General features: G+C 37.3%; 1 protein-coding gene across 7 annotated transcripts in view; it reads right to left on the minus strand.

Annotated features, from left to right (window-relative positions):
• Positions 1–11733, minus strand: part of TRPS1 (transcriptional repressor GATA binding 1) — a 261994-nt gene extending 250261 nt beyond the window's left edge. For 4 of the 7 annotated variants that reach the window (XM_060115926.1, XM_060115924.1, XM_060115919.1 and 1 more), the window contains exon 1: positions 11317–11733. Coding sequence is in view for 1 of the 7 variants with exons in the window: in XM_060115925.1 (XP_059971908.1) it covers positions 10641–10650 (10 nt within the window). In the remaining 6 variants the exon portion in view is untranslated. Of the gene's footprint in view, positions 1–4297; positions 4344–9757; positions 9875–10640; positions 10717–11316 lie in introns of those variants that run through there. The other 3 variants (XM_060115921.1, XM_060115925.1, XM_060115923.1) reach the window with 3 other exon arrangements.
• Positions 11734–15431: the final 3698 nt, after the last annotated feature.

Consider the following 15431-nt stretch of genomic DNA (forward strand, 5'->3'; position numbering starts at 1 on the left):
ACCTATTTTATACTTACGCCGTAGCTCCTAAAAATCAGTTACAAATTCCAAACCTCAGAACCATCCAGAGCAGATGGCTACTAAGTGTTCATTACTCCCCAAACCTTAATGGAAATACAATCATTGACTGAACTTCACTACAGCTCAAGGCACAAATATGATAAACAGTCTGTGCTTGATGTTATTGAATATAAGCTACCATAAACAAGTAAAACTCTTTCCTAGAGATCTCAAAGGGCTGAAAGCATGATGCTTGGCATTCTATTTCTTGCAAATCTAAAGCACATTGATGGTGAGCATAATTTAAGTACTCTCTTCCCTGAATCAAGATACATTCATTTCAAGCATCATCCATGATCAAACGATCAAATTCATATTTATAAACTTGGAATACAGAGTTTGGTGGAAGCACTGAGTATCTAAAATTGCCTTAATTTTTTTGCCAGAAATATGTCACAGTTGGTGCTTAGAATTGTTGCAAAATTATACCACAACTTTATTTAATTTCATTGGATGCATTTCCTCATAGAAATGGAATGGCAAAGGCCTGCTCAAGAGCAAACAATAAAATCAAATTATTATTTTACAGTATATAAGTTCTTCTTCTCATGCCTCTCTCCCTAAAAATATAAATATTATAAAGAAATGGAAGTAAAAATCCTAGAGCTGACATATTTTTCCACTGAAAGGAGAAATCCTCACTCCCCTAAAACCTGAAATATTAGATCCCAAAGAGGAAAAAAAAAAAGGTAATAAAGCATGGCAGAATAATCCAGAGGAAGCATGCTTGCTCTCAGCATAATTTTCTTTAGCATCCTGAGATGAACAGCATCACGCTGCCCATGATCTCTGCTTACTCCTCCGAAAACCATCCAGAGGATTTTCAAAAAGGAAAAATTCTAGTTGTGCTTTCAAATGCCAAATTAACTTACAGGGCTTCCACTCCTGAAGGGAAACAGCACAGTAGCACACCAGAAGCCAGAGGATGCTTTTTGTCACGCAAAGCCAGAACTGATGAGTGGGACCCCAGTGGGGTTTATCTAAAATTCCCAAGTACCACAGGCAAAGAGGTCAGAGTTTTCCATGTCAAAAATATATAAATAAGTAAAGCCATACACAGCAACAGTTCCTTATGTTATAATGGATTGTGCAGTATCCAAATTCCTCTTCTGTTCAGATATGCATACATAAATCTTTTTAAATAGGAACCGAAAATGGGAAAAACAAAAAGGAGGGAAATCTGCTTACACTAATATCTAACCCCCTATTTTCCATGTCTAATCATCACTGGTCTCACTTTTTAATTTTTATTATTGCCAATGGAATTATTCAGGGAGTGAGACAAGCATGTATACACATAATTAAATGTTAACAATGATATACTGAACTATCCTGGGAGTAAAAAGTACAAGACAGGTATGTACAGAATGTACACAAATATGGGGAATGCTAAAGAGCTGAATGTTTTGACAAAGTGAACATGCAAGACCATACACAAACATTTACACATCAAATGTGTACTTTATGATTTTTACTACTGGCCTGAAATCTTAAGTGACAGCTTTCTTATTTAAAGCTTATCAAAGTACAAAGGAAAAGTAAAATGTAAATAAGGAGGACACTCTTTCAACAACATAAATTGTCTTAAGAACGAGACATTTAAACGTAGAATAAACAGTGATGGGACAGAGAGTAAAATAAAGAGTTTATTGTAATTGAGGTTTAGATGACAGCGAGCTTCTTAAAGTAATTTACTACATCTTGCATCCAATGAATGTAATGCAAATTCATTCTAAATAAAAAAGAGAAACATCTCCTTACTACCTGCTTGTAAATTACAGAAAGTGAGGTTTCATATTACTCATTACTTAAATGTGTTATTGCTTACACTGGCCACTTGTACCTAAAGTTAGCTTCTAAAACGTACCTAAGTTGGCAAACCTGAGGAGTAAAATTTGCAATAATCTTTAAAAAAAAATACTTCCAAAAATAAGTTAAAGACAGTATTAAACATAATCATTTGTGTTTTTTAATTTATAATTTAATCAATTTATTAACATAAAAATTTAGCAGCCAAATACAGAAAAATACATGATTTTAAACAATCTCAAAGATATATCTATAAATAACTGGTAAAGAACTATTAATTATTTAACAATCAGACTAATATGTATTGAGAAAATTTAATAACATGGGCCTTGATTAAAAGTTTTATATATATATATATATATATATATATATATATATAAATATAAATATATATATGACCAGTCTTAACTTCCATCAGTTGAATGGTATTTTAAAAAATTAAAGCGAGCTAGATTCTCTTCTCAAAAATATTTAATGGTATCAAAAAGTAAAGCAGAAACAAATGCCAAAATCTCTTTTAAGAACTCTTATATGTTTGGAGATACTTAATAGTTTTGAAAGAAAAAACAGGCTGATGTATTTCTTTCTACATCTTTCAGAGCTAAAGATGTGTGGATACTGACATCACAAAGAAGTCACAAGTAGAAGTTGGTTTTAATTTGTTTTGCCACTTTCACTCTCATTTCAGAACCAAAATTCTAATTAAATTAATCCTCAGATAGGTGTTGGGATGCATTAAGTAATTAAAATGGATATTACAAAGACTAAAGTCATTTCAAAAAAAATATGTACTATGTTAAAATTCCATTCGGTGCCTGTAATGCGAAAACATTCTATATGAGTGAGAATACAGACATGGGCATGTACATGTACATAGTTCATATGAAGTCACTAATTCATATGCTACACTTGTGCATAGCTCAGAGAAAACAATAAAGCTAAAATAGATTAGTAATGCTTGATCCCTTTACACATGAAGTGTATCATGTAATAGAGAAATTAGATTCCACAAACTAACGTCTGCCGTATAGATTTACACTATTTATAGCTGTATCTGATCTCAGATATAATACATGCTTCTATAAGGCGAAACAGAAATACTGATTCACAAGGATTCACTGAAAGCCATATTGTAGAATCTAAGCAAGAAACACATTATAGTAAAAAATGTTTGTTGATTTGTAAGTTTCATAAATTCTGTCCAAAATTTTGAGGCAAAAATCTTTTTTCTTCTCCTTTTTCTACAGCTAAAATATATTTAATGTCTAAATAGCAGTTGTGGTATATCTATCATCCTCTACTAGGTTCATTCTTGGTTACTCTAATAATTTAATAATGTAATATTAATGCTTTTTTAAAGCTTGGGACATATACATTAGGTAATATGAATATGTTTATTATTCTTTATAATACCATACTACTCACTATCATGGATACAAATAATTAACAGATAAAGCAATTATAAATGCAAAAAAGAGAACCATGCTCCCATTAAATAAAGGAAAAAAGAATCAGAAAATAAACTATGGGCACTTGTATATTTCCCTCTAACACTGTCTATAATAGAAGGCTTAAATAGCTGACAGTGAGTCACTTGTTTATTCATGTTAAATAAACTGAATATATAAGTTAACTTCTGACTTACTTAAAAGTATTTAGAACATTTTCTAGAACGTATTTTGACCATCAATTACCTAGATACCAAAGTTGTTGTATTGTGTTGCTTGATGAAATAGGACATACAGCAACCCTCAAACCAGTATTACAAGCCTGGCAAATAGCATCACATTTGGGTGACGCACAGAATCCATCACCCTAGGGATAAACGCATTGGATCATAGTACAAAGTCTTTACATGTTCCATATTATTTCTACATAACGTTTTAAGATGATAGAATCGTAAACTATAAAGTGCTATCCATTAAAAAGATATATTCAGAAACAGCACAGTCACTTAACTGCTCCTCTCAACAGAAATTTGGGATTTTAAAAAAATTATCTGCAGAAGCATTTCTCAGAATACACTGTAAGGTGGCATTTTGATGTACAGTTTTTGTGTCATTTCTTAAATTTCTTAGTAAATTCAGCGTAGGTATAAGTATTATGATCATGATGGCTTCATTATGTTTAAACTCCAAACTTCAAGACTTTATAAAGTAGGTCATGTAGCTCCTTAAAAGATTTATGTTTTAAAGCGTAGAATTTAGCAAAGTGGATTCCACCATCAAGGTGTATCTACGTATTGTCCATCCACAAATACTACATACATAACACATACCTGCAATAGCATGCACACATATCAGCAGTAATTTAAACATACCGTGGATACATCAACCATTTGCAAGCATTCACAATGCTAGATTTCCTCGCATACTACAGACATCCTACTACTAGTTACCAGAATATCACACAAATCAAAATACATTACCTTTGTTCAAACAATACTTCAGTTCATTATATAACAGAAAAGGTTATCCTTAATTGCTCAGGAACCAAGATAGTGGTGGATTCTTGGAGCAGAAGTGGTGCGGAGTGGCTTGAGGCAAAACCGAAACATATTGTTTAAGTAAACCTTAAGGGGAGGGGATCCTATGCGCAATTGATGGATTTTTTTTTTTTTTTTGGTATCATCTTCCACAAAGCCTCTCCAACCCCTCCCCACCACTGAACAGTAAACAAACTACTGATATTAAAGGACTGCGGCTCTGAACACCTCTCTCTTCCTTTTTTTTCTCTTCTCACCAAACTTTATTACTGTTCCCTCAGTTTTGCAGTAATAAACCAATATTCATTCAATAAAAACGTAGTGACGGAGAGACCCATCACCTGAAATTCCTGTTTGAAAACTTTGTAAAAAATAAATCAAGACTCACTCTAAGATACTCTCTCTATGCTGATGCGAACAAGTTATAGCTTAAGTTCCTATAGTTTTTCCTGACACATCCTTATGTAAAGGAGTGGTTAGCAGAGAAAAAATGCCTCTGATTTGAACTGAAATCTGTAGTTCTCACAAGAAAAAATGAGAAAAACGTAAGGTAAATCAAAACCATCAAATTTCCATGCAGGGAACTCTTCTACTTCCCTGAATATACGGGATGCTTTTCATGATAATTACTAATGCCTTAAAAGACATTTTAAGGTATCTGTATGATACCTAATTTTCAGTATATATTATTTCTAAAACACACTCTGTGTAAAAGGAAAACAAAACAAAAACAAAAACCCTCAGAACAAATTTGGGGTTAAAAGCAAAGTCCAAGACAAGTAACTGTAAGATTTAAACCAAGACAAGTAAGCATAAGATTTAAACCTTCCGAACAATTCCTACCAGAAATGTCGATAATCAGTTCTGGCCCACCAAATGGGGCACAGGGCCCCATTTCTGGGTGGAACATCTTTCTCCAAGGAAGGAAAAACTGGCACAAATCTTTTTGCCCTCTGAAAAGATTTTCCTACTTGCCAGCTTCTGAAGTTGCCCTGATGTCAACCAACATCACCAAGTTATCTCTTAACTGGAGAAAGTTCTGTTTGCCTGTACAAGACCAGGAAGAGAGAAAATGACTATTAAAAAAAAACAAAAAAGGAAACTAAAAACACTGTGTGATAATAGGGTTAAAAACTATCATCTGAATTTGTGAGCAAAAAGGGCTGCCCATTGAAACAAAATGACCCTTAAAATTAACGCTTTCAATCTAAAAATATATTTTTGTGAAGTTTCATCTATTTTCCTTCCTCTGCACATAAAAATGATTAATGTCACAATTAAACTTCCACATTTCAGACCCTTGTTAACAGGTGTAGCGTTCTTTATATAAACGTATTCATTGACCTGTCGCCATTGATAATCTTAATTAATTCATGTCAAATGAAACAAAAACAAATGTTTTTTTCCCCCAAATAAGAAAGAAATAACGCAACACAAATACCCACTCTCCCCAAAACCCAAAAACTGTTTAAGTTACAGTAACCTGAAATGCACCAGCCATCACAGAGAGCAATTGGAGAAATCCAGCAGGGCTCAGCAGGAAAGATTTTTAATAACAGATTGAAAAACAGAATAAAAATAACTGCATCAACAGAGCCTTTCTTCCTCAGGCCACAAGCCCGTTCTTACTTGAACTTTTTTTTTTTTTTTTAAATGGCATTTTGGCCACTAAAACCAATCCAGAACATTATTAAAAGTTAAAAGCTACCAATTACTTCTGTCTGTTCTTTTAAAGAAAAGTTTGGCATTACGTCAGTTGGTTTAAAGAAAACAAGAAAGAGAGAGAGAAAGAGTAAGAGAGAAAGTTTCCTGCTTGTATAAACTAAACCACCAGGGAAGGTGTCTAGCCACTTGTAAAGTATTTACTGCAGGTTTTTAAAGAGCTAGAAACATTTTAAAAATTAAAAGTTTTCTTTCTTATTTTTAATGAAACATACTTAGGAACAAAAAGCGTATCCTTCATGTCTTTCTTTGGGGTGTTTTGATGTTTATTTGTATTTTGATCATAACTTTGAATCAGAAAATGATTTCCACTGATGCTTCAAATGTGAAGTACATAGATAATTTCATCTTCATTTTGCTGCCTGGATTTGTGCTCTTCGTAAAAGAAAAAAGTTTAACGACAAAAAGTAGACATTGCCACCATAACAGCTACTACAGCTGCACCGACCAGCCAGGCTTCTTCATCTAACTCACTCTTAACAATTTAGATCATTTTCATCCATAGATCCTTCTGCAAATTCAGCAAAGGGGTTTCCGTAAACCCAAAGCTCTCTTTCTAACCTAAACCAAGTTCTACATTATTATATCCATCAGAGAACCAAATCAAAGGCCAACGAATTTAGTTCCCAGGGATCTGAGAACCACTGAGTGATAGGCCATATATAATTAATAGAATATCCTATACAAATAAACAAACGGCTTAAGACCCACTTTCACCCGAGGATAAATTTTTAAAAGTGGTTATTCCCTCCGCAAAACTGTTTGCTACTGAACAGTGTATAAAATACCACTTGATATTTTAACATATTTACTTTAATCTACTGGTTAAAGCTTTTCGGAGGTAAATAATTTTGATAATTATAAAAAACTGTTCTCAATTTTTTCAACATAAAGAACTGCAAAGTGCGTTAGTATTCTCTATCCATGATGATTACAAGTGCCTTGAGAGAATCAGACTAAATTTCTACTTGACAAAAGCTTTAAGAGTTGCTTCATATTTTATCTAAGAGGGGCCCTACAATTCCACAAATCGTAACTAGAACAGTAACAAAGAATTCACTTCTTTCTGTATGGTGGTATCAAAAGATGAATATAGAATATGTCTATCTATGTTATCACATAGATAGACAATCAAAGTAAAACCAAGTCTAGACATGCTGTCATTAATTTCCCCAAATTTCAATCAGCAATAAATAAGGAAGCTAAATGAGTAAACAAGACTCAGAATTAGTTATCAAGGCTATTAGTACTTATAACCAGCAAAAGAGGGGAAGAGAAAGAACCCTCTGTTACCTGAAAGCTTGACCAAGGATGAACAACAGAAAGCAAGTCCATAAAACTTGCCTGTTTTTATCAAATTGATTGTAACTTGTGAGCTGCAGTATTTGAGACAAAACTGTCTGAGTTTATAGTTTTCTGTGCCTGCCAAAAACAGATGCAGACTACCACACTAGCTGTCCTGCGGAAACTAAATTAAGCAAAGGCAAATACCAAGTGGAAAGTTGTCAGCCTGTTGAATGAATGGCTGCATTTTACACACCACAGAATATCTTAATAAGAATATGTTTTAATGTGCACCAGTCGTTTTATTTTAAGTGCATCACTTTTTACAAAAATAATAATTTTCCCTTTAAATCAATTATAAACACCTGCCCCCAACTTTCTTAAAGTCTGTTTTGTTTTATACACAATAGTATAGTGTTGTTACATTATTGTTTGCTATCAAAAGGGGTATTGAAGGAAAAAAATTTTACATACATGTATTATAAAAAAAAATTAAAGGCCTGTTATCAATATCTGTGCTCATTTCAAATTCAAAATAAAGTTCTAGCTCAAAAACAATTTGCTGCAAGCCCTTTGAAAACTTTCAGTAATGTTTATTTACTTCAACAAAGAAGGTAAGACAAGAGTTTATTAAAACTTATCACCCTATGTATTTAGTGCAAATGTGCAGGTCATTAATTGCAAACTGTAGTCTGTATTTCTTTTTTCTCGCGCTCTCTCTCTCTCTCTCTCTCTCTCTCTCCCTCCCCACAAGACATAGACACACACACACATCAAAAATAATAACAACAATAATAATAGAAACATCGTTGAAATGCTAGAATCTTAAAAAGCAGCTTTTCCACAGATGAATTCATTTCCCTGCTTTGAAGCTTTTCCTTATGAATGAAGATTTCCTTGTGTGTATTAGCGAGACCTACCCTGTGGAAATCAGAGGAAACTCAGGAGTGGTATGTGACTTAAAAGAAAAGTAAAAATAATACCGAAAATATGGTAGGGCCATGTGTAACTCACTTATGACTAGCACACATACGGATTCTAACCTATTTTTAAGCAAGTATTAAGAAGATTGTATAAAATCCTGTAAAATCCTACTCTTTAAAATGCTGAGCTCTAAAATCAAGTCAGACTTCCCAGCTACTTATGACACTTTTCTCCTTCTTTTAATGTTACCTTTAAGAGACAAAGGACAAAATCTAAAACGCAGCAAAGACCCTGGCAGCGTCTAAAATTCAAGAGTGACTAACTTTTTTGTGAGGAACTTGCTATGTTCCACCATTTATTTGGAGAGGGTCCGACTTTGTTACTATGAGTGGAAAAGTATTCTACACACACATATCCTAACATATAACAGATATATCAGGAAGCCATAAACGTCAACTCGCCGATTGTAAATAATACTTTGCCAACAGAGTATTAATGAAGCTTGGGAATGCCTCTCATTTAGAGAAATCAAGTCATAATGTTGACACTAAAACTCTGTTTCCCCTTTAGAAGTTTTATTTTCACGTTACTAATATCCAGAAATAATTGTCAAACTTTAGCACGTTGGTGGCCCTGTATATTTAACTGAATCTAGAGATGTTTCCATCCAAGGGTATAGCTTAAAAAGGAAGTTATGAAATCTGAGGACAGAGAAGCTCTAAGAACGATATGTTTGACTTGTTAAGATTAAGCACGTCATTAATAAACTTTCACTTAAAGGTAAAAAAAAAAAAATCCTCAAAATATTGGTATCGTTTCCAGACTGTCCTGTCAGCATCACAACTTACAGGAAACGATTCATCTTCCCATACAAAACCTGTATTTACTCACAACCCTGGCATACTTGGGGAAAGAGAAAAAGCCCACACCGTTTTAGAGCTAGTTTGCTTTTACACATTAACTGGTGGAATATCTGAGAAAGTGGCCTAAGCAAATGAGTAGCATGTAAGAAACTTTACAACATTGAGCTCAGAAACTTTCATTCTCATTTTGTCCACGTCAAGAACTGGCCGCCCGCATGACTTTCCTTTGCTGCCCCTTGCATTTTTAACTCTGGCAGACTTTTCTAAATGATCAACTTTTCCTAAAACCGGCAGGAAAAGTAACATGATGCCAGCAAGATCCATAGGTTTTAACTTAAGAGCTGAAGGACTCAAAAGAGGTGGCTGGAAGCTTCCTATTTTATTTTTGCTTTGAACAATCAAAATTTTAAGCCAACAACCAGGCCTAGAGTAAGCATTTCTTGGTAATTTTGTCTCAGGCCCTATCTGTATTTTCCCTTTGTACTTGCTGTGCTCTCAGACCCTTTCCTGTTCACCTGGTGCGTTTACAAAAGTTCAATGAATCTATGAAAGTTCAATGAATCGGCCTAGCTGGATTTAACTTCTCCGCTAAGCTTCTCACTTCACTTACCTCACTTAAAACTCTAGCTGTGATTTTCCAAAATAGGATAAGGATGAATATGCTACCATAATTTTGGTTCATCATTAAGATCCATCGCTCTCACTTTCATAGTATCAATTCTGAGGCCTAAAATGATATGAGGAAGTAAAGCAAGACCTAAAATGTAAGACGTCCAAGATTCCCTCAGAAACCCAACAGTCCCTCTCGCCCTCTAACTTAAATTGCTTTAGAGTCTTAGGGCCATAAAACAGTTACTGACTTCCCTGGGGAAAAGGGGAAACACCACCATCGCACACAGGTACTAACAAAAAAGCTTTCCCAGCCACAAAAACAGCTTTGCACTTCAAAGGGCTCCCACCTCCGTCCGCCTCACCCTCAAATTATTCGTGGGGTCCTATAATCCTGGAGTTATTTGAAGGGACAGCGGTGTTTGCCTTGGCCTTTCAAAGATGCGTTTCTCTAGAACCCAAACAGGAACTAGACAGAAGGCGAAGCGCCCGTCCGCCTGGATGTCCCACCGCTGTCAGGCATTTAATCACTGGCCAGTGTCCGCTGACCCGCGACACACGGCGCATCATCCTCACCGCAGAGGAAGTCTGCCCCCTTCCTCAGCCCCTACGGAAGCGCCCTGGCTGCGAGGCCTGCCACATGGCACGGACAGGGCACAGACCCCTCGGTCAAGCTGCCCTGAGCCGCGCAGAGGCGGGTGCATCGGGGGATGCGACACCCTCCATCTACAGCCCAGCTGGGCCTTTAAGGGAAAAAAGTTTGAAGCCTGGCTTTGCAAACTCTTCAAAGCCAACGCCAGTCCTGTACTGTTTTCCCACTTTGGGGACCACACGGAGGCCCCTCTCTGAGACCCTCCCAACCCTCCCGAGTTCGCCCAACTTACTACTCTGCATGCTGGTGCCTAGTCTGCTCCCCGCTTGTCAGGAGCCCCAGAAAACTGGTGGCGGCGGCGGCGGCCCCGGCCCCTCGGGTCCTACCACCCCCAGCTCCTCCGCTGCGCCCGGTAGGAGAGAATTAAAATCAGCCAGAAAGAGACAGCGAGGGAGAGTGGGGCTGCGAGGGGGAGGGGGCACCGGACTGAAACTTCTTTTTTTGGCAAATGGGGATTTGTTTTTCCTCCTCCCCGGCGGCTGAACTTGACCCTCCTGACTCCAAGGGCTACTGCAGTTTGAAGTCGTTCGTTTCTAAGACTCAGATGCCTTCGACCCACCAAAAGTAAGGGAGGAAGGGGGCAAAAGAGAGCAGAAAGGAAGAAAGAAAGAAAGAAATCACACGCGCAAAAAAGGAAGAAAGAAAATGCATGTGAAACCCGAGAAGCCTGCGCTTGGCTTTCTGCACACTCTCCCTCTGCTTTTTTTTTTTTTTTTTTTTTTTTTTTTTCAAAGAAAGTCACTTTTAATTCCCAGGGCTCCCCGCTTGCGATCGCCCACATTTTGCGCACACACGAGCGGGCGCAGCACTCGCGTCGCGGCTCCCCGGGCCTGGCAGAGGGGCTCCCGCGCCCCCCGAACCCCCCGCGGCCCCCGGCCCCGCGGCCCGCCCGGGCCTCCCCTCCTTACCTGTTGATTAATCGTCAAGAACACCCTCGGCAGCCCGAAAGATGGTGGCGCGGCGGCCAGAGCCATGAACCGTCTTCTGTTGTTTGCAGAGTTGATCTTGGATTATTGGGGGGGGGGAGAAAAAGGTCTTTCCTGCCTCCCCCCCTTTCCCTTCCCTCCCCCCCCCTTATAAAAAAAAAGAGAGAAAGAGCGAGAGAAAGAGAAAGGAAAGGAAATAGAGCAAGGATGTGCCCGGTGCCGGGTGGGAGAGGGGAGGGGGGGTGTTGTTTTTTGTTTAAAAAAATAATAATTAGGAAGGCGAGAGAGCGATCGAGAGGACGCGGGGTCTGGAGAAAGGAGCAGCACCAAAAAAGAGGACGCTTAAGATTGCAGTGAGATCGGGTCTTTATCAGAAATGTTATCGCTTGTCAGGACCTCAGTCTCCGCGCATTACGTCAGTTTCAAGACACCAACACTATTAATATCAAAGGAGCCTTCGCGGAGGAAAGCGCCACCCCAGACCGAGCTCCCTTAAAGAGACAGCGCGCGTCCCCGCGCCGCCGCCGCCGACGCCGCCGCCCCGCCCGGCTCCGAGCACCCGCCGCCGCCGCCCGCCCGGACCGGCCCCGGCCGCGGCCAGTCGGCTGCGCGAGAACTTCGCCCGAGTCGGAGCGAGGCGAATGAGAGCTGCGCGATGCAGGGACCCGGCTACCTTCCCGCCCCGCCTCTCCCCCCTCCTCCTCCCCCACCCCCCATGTGGGAACGCGCGAGCTGGACAGGGAGGAAAAATCCGCAAGCTTTAGGAATAATGTGATAAAGACAAGGACCTACCTTGGGGAGTGGCGCGGGGTTGGGGGGGAGGTGGGGGCCAGTGCGCGACGGCCCAACCGACGGTCCCCAAACACTCGGAGATGCTCTCCTGAACAATCAAAAGAACTCTGAAAGTGTTTACCTTTTCAGTTGCTACTTTCTCTTCTCGCTCCCAATTAAACGACGCAGGAGTGTGTGTGTGTGTGTGTCCCCTCCCCCTTCTTCTAGGACGTGAAAGTCTTTGGACACCTAGTCGGTGGTCAGGGTTTCCCTTGCGTTTGATGGCAAGAGGGCTGGAGGGGAACAACTTGAACTCTATCCTGAGTTGGAGAAGTGAGGACTGAGGTTGCTATGGTTTTCTGAGCTGGAGAGAAGCTAGCAAGCTCAATGGGTGCTTAAAGGGGGTACTACAAAATAGATAAAATGGGAACATTATTCAAATGCGGCAAGATTAATACCTGCTGCTCTTTGGGGTTTTAGTAGCAGATAAGGAATTCTGACTTAAGCATGACATTCTTTTTAGCAATTCACATCTTCAGATACTCTCATTGTTAAATAAAATTCTCTCAACATGAAGTTACTGAATTGAGAGTGTTTTTTTTTTCTTTTTTCTTTAACTTCTGAAGATCAACAATACATAAAAGAGGACCAAGACAGGATTTGAAGTATGGTAGGTGTTAAAAACTAAGTAAACATTTCTTGGGCGTTTGGACTTCATTTTCTTCAGTGGGGTGACTTTAAGTGGCATGTTTTTTCTCTAGTGAAAGTCAGTTTAAACTCATTTTGCGCTAAAAGGAGAAACATCCTTCTCCAAACTATAAAATGATTAAAATGAGAGTTTTAGAGAGGTACGAATCATGAATCTGTGAGTTGAAGATGAAGTAATTTCCTCTAAAATATTTTCACTAAATGATTCTTGCATCTTTTCAGAGAAAAGGTGAGTATATTTTTGAAACCTACTATAATCAGAAGTGAAAAAGCCAATCATTAAAAAAAAAACCTATATGCTCTTTAGAACTTTACTGCTTTTTCTGTAAGGTCTTCATTTCTGCTTAATACACCTAGTCAGGCAGACATGTGATTCCTTTTGTACCACTTTTGTTCCAGAATTTTAGTATCCTGTCCCATACACTCTTTAGGAGTAGTAGAAAGACAATAGTACTTTTGCAGTAGAGAAATTAGTCAGGTAAAAGAGTAGTCAAAATACAGATTTACAAAGAGGCAAACAATATATTCCCTAGAGGAGTGAGAAGACAGTGAACCTCATATGCATGGAGTTGTTCATATGTTATCATCAATTTAAGTGGATTTGGGAAGAAAGTTAGATTTATATATAGTCCTGCTTGCAGAAATATCAGTAAATCTCACAGTCAGCTACTAATGACCTGCGTATTTCCACACCAGAGTCATTTAATACTGTCCACCACCAATTTCCACTGTAAAAAGTATTCATATATTAAATATAGAACTTTATTTTCTTTTTTAAGCCATAAATTAGCTTACCAACTTTTATGGAAATATGCACGGCACAGTAAGAAGCATTTTTATTCAGGAAAAAAAAAGGATCTGAGTGAAACATTCTTTAGCCATGACTAACTAAAAATATTAGATCAAATAAATTTTGAAATATGTTTCTGAATAGTAAAACCATTTGTGTGTTTAAAGGGTTAATACTGCCTAAACCTGCTGAAGCTGGTATGTAACTGATAAAAACTGAGGCTATAGCGTCTTAGCAGCAAAGTTAAATAGTACAATCTATCACAAGGATTCGTCCCCTAATCTCCATCTGCTCGCCAAGATTTAAATGATATTTTAAAAAGAGAAGTGATCTTTTCCTCTCTGTCACCCTCAAGTCTATGGCAATTGTCAAGAGTGTAAATTTACTCACATGAAACAATCATTGATTAACTTGGTTCAAAAGAACAAAATTACACGCTTTTGCGAGCACAAAACTCTTGAGATGGCTGGTGTTTTTCCACCTGTAATAATAAAAAATTTCACCATTAAGTGTACACCAAATTATATATTATATAAAAAATTAAAGCCAAAGGTCTGAGGGTGAATTATGTCCTTTAATTGAAAAGATAAAGTTACACTTCAGGTACTAAGCCAACAAATTCATGGTCAGTTAAAAATGTAATGAATGAAGTTTCACGGACTCAATTTTGCTGAAGTTTGCCTGAGAAATGAAGAATCTCTTCATGTTCCTTTTAGTATTTTGAGTTGGAATATACAGCAGATCAAAATGCTGTCTGTATCAATCCATTTACATTAACCACAAAAGATCTGTGGAGAACTTAATAGAAGCACAGATATTTTTTGTAAACTTTTTCAAGCAAATTATGTATTTATTTATGAAATAATTTATGAAGAAAAATTTTACCTCATGGTTTAGATATATTACATATGCTCTTGATTGACACAATATGTTTAAGCTCAAAGGCCCTCGTGGCATTAGCATTTTTTAATTCTAGTAGGAATATTTCAAAACAACCAGCTAATACATGAGGTCATAATTGTTTGACAGTTGTTTTTAATATATAAAATAAGCTATGTATATTGTTTTCCTTCAAATGTTTGTTGATTTGTTTTTATAGTCCTGACATTTGCATGGCACAAACTGAATTAGGGGAAATATTAAAGATTTATTTACATTTATTATCTTCTGCTGTCAAACATATGCAAAGCTCTTAAAACCATTCTATTCTTTAGCTTTTATTTGCAATGCATTTCTGAACAATGGAGCCTGGATGTTAAAATGACAACCTGCCTTTTTGTAGGATACATCAGAAAATAACGAAAAATTAAGAGAAATTTTAAAAAGCAAATAAAAGGAATAACTTCCAACTGAAATAACTTCTTTATAATCTTCCTTAATTCTCTGAATTCTGGAATTTTCTCTCATGGCTGGACCACTGATGAAACAATTCCTTGTGCTGTATTAATGCTTATTTATTTCTCAAAATTACATAATACACTTTTTTCTGTTTTATTAATGTAAACATTCCTTTTCCCCCCTTTTCTTGTAGTTTATTCAGCAGAGATACAAAGACGGATTAGTAGTTAAGCACAAGCATACTTGTTTTACATTTCAACCTTTTAGCTCATAACTTACTTACAGCTCCAGTGCCTGTAATCACAATGATTTTACCTGATGGAACACGTGTTTCAGAAATGTAATCCAACTGTTTACTCTAACGCATCATAAATTGCAATTCCTTTCAGAAACCTCAAAGATTGACAGCCCTTGTCCTAAATGCCAACTGCTTCAACACATACTAACAAGAAAATATTTATGTATTATCTGCTCTCAAGACCGTACTATA

The sequence above is a fragment of the Mesoplodon densirostris genome, chromosome 13 (assembly GCF_025265405.1).
Source record: "Mesoplodon densirostris isolate mMesDen1 chromosome 13, mMesDen1 primary haplotype, whole genome shotgun sequence".
NCBI classification, from domain to species: domain Eukaryota; kingdom Metazoa; phylum Chordata; class Mammalia; order Artiodactyla; family Ziphiidae; genus Mesoplodon; species Mesoplodon densirostris.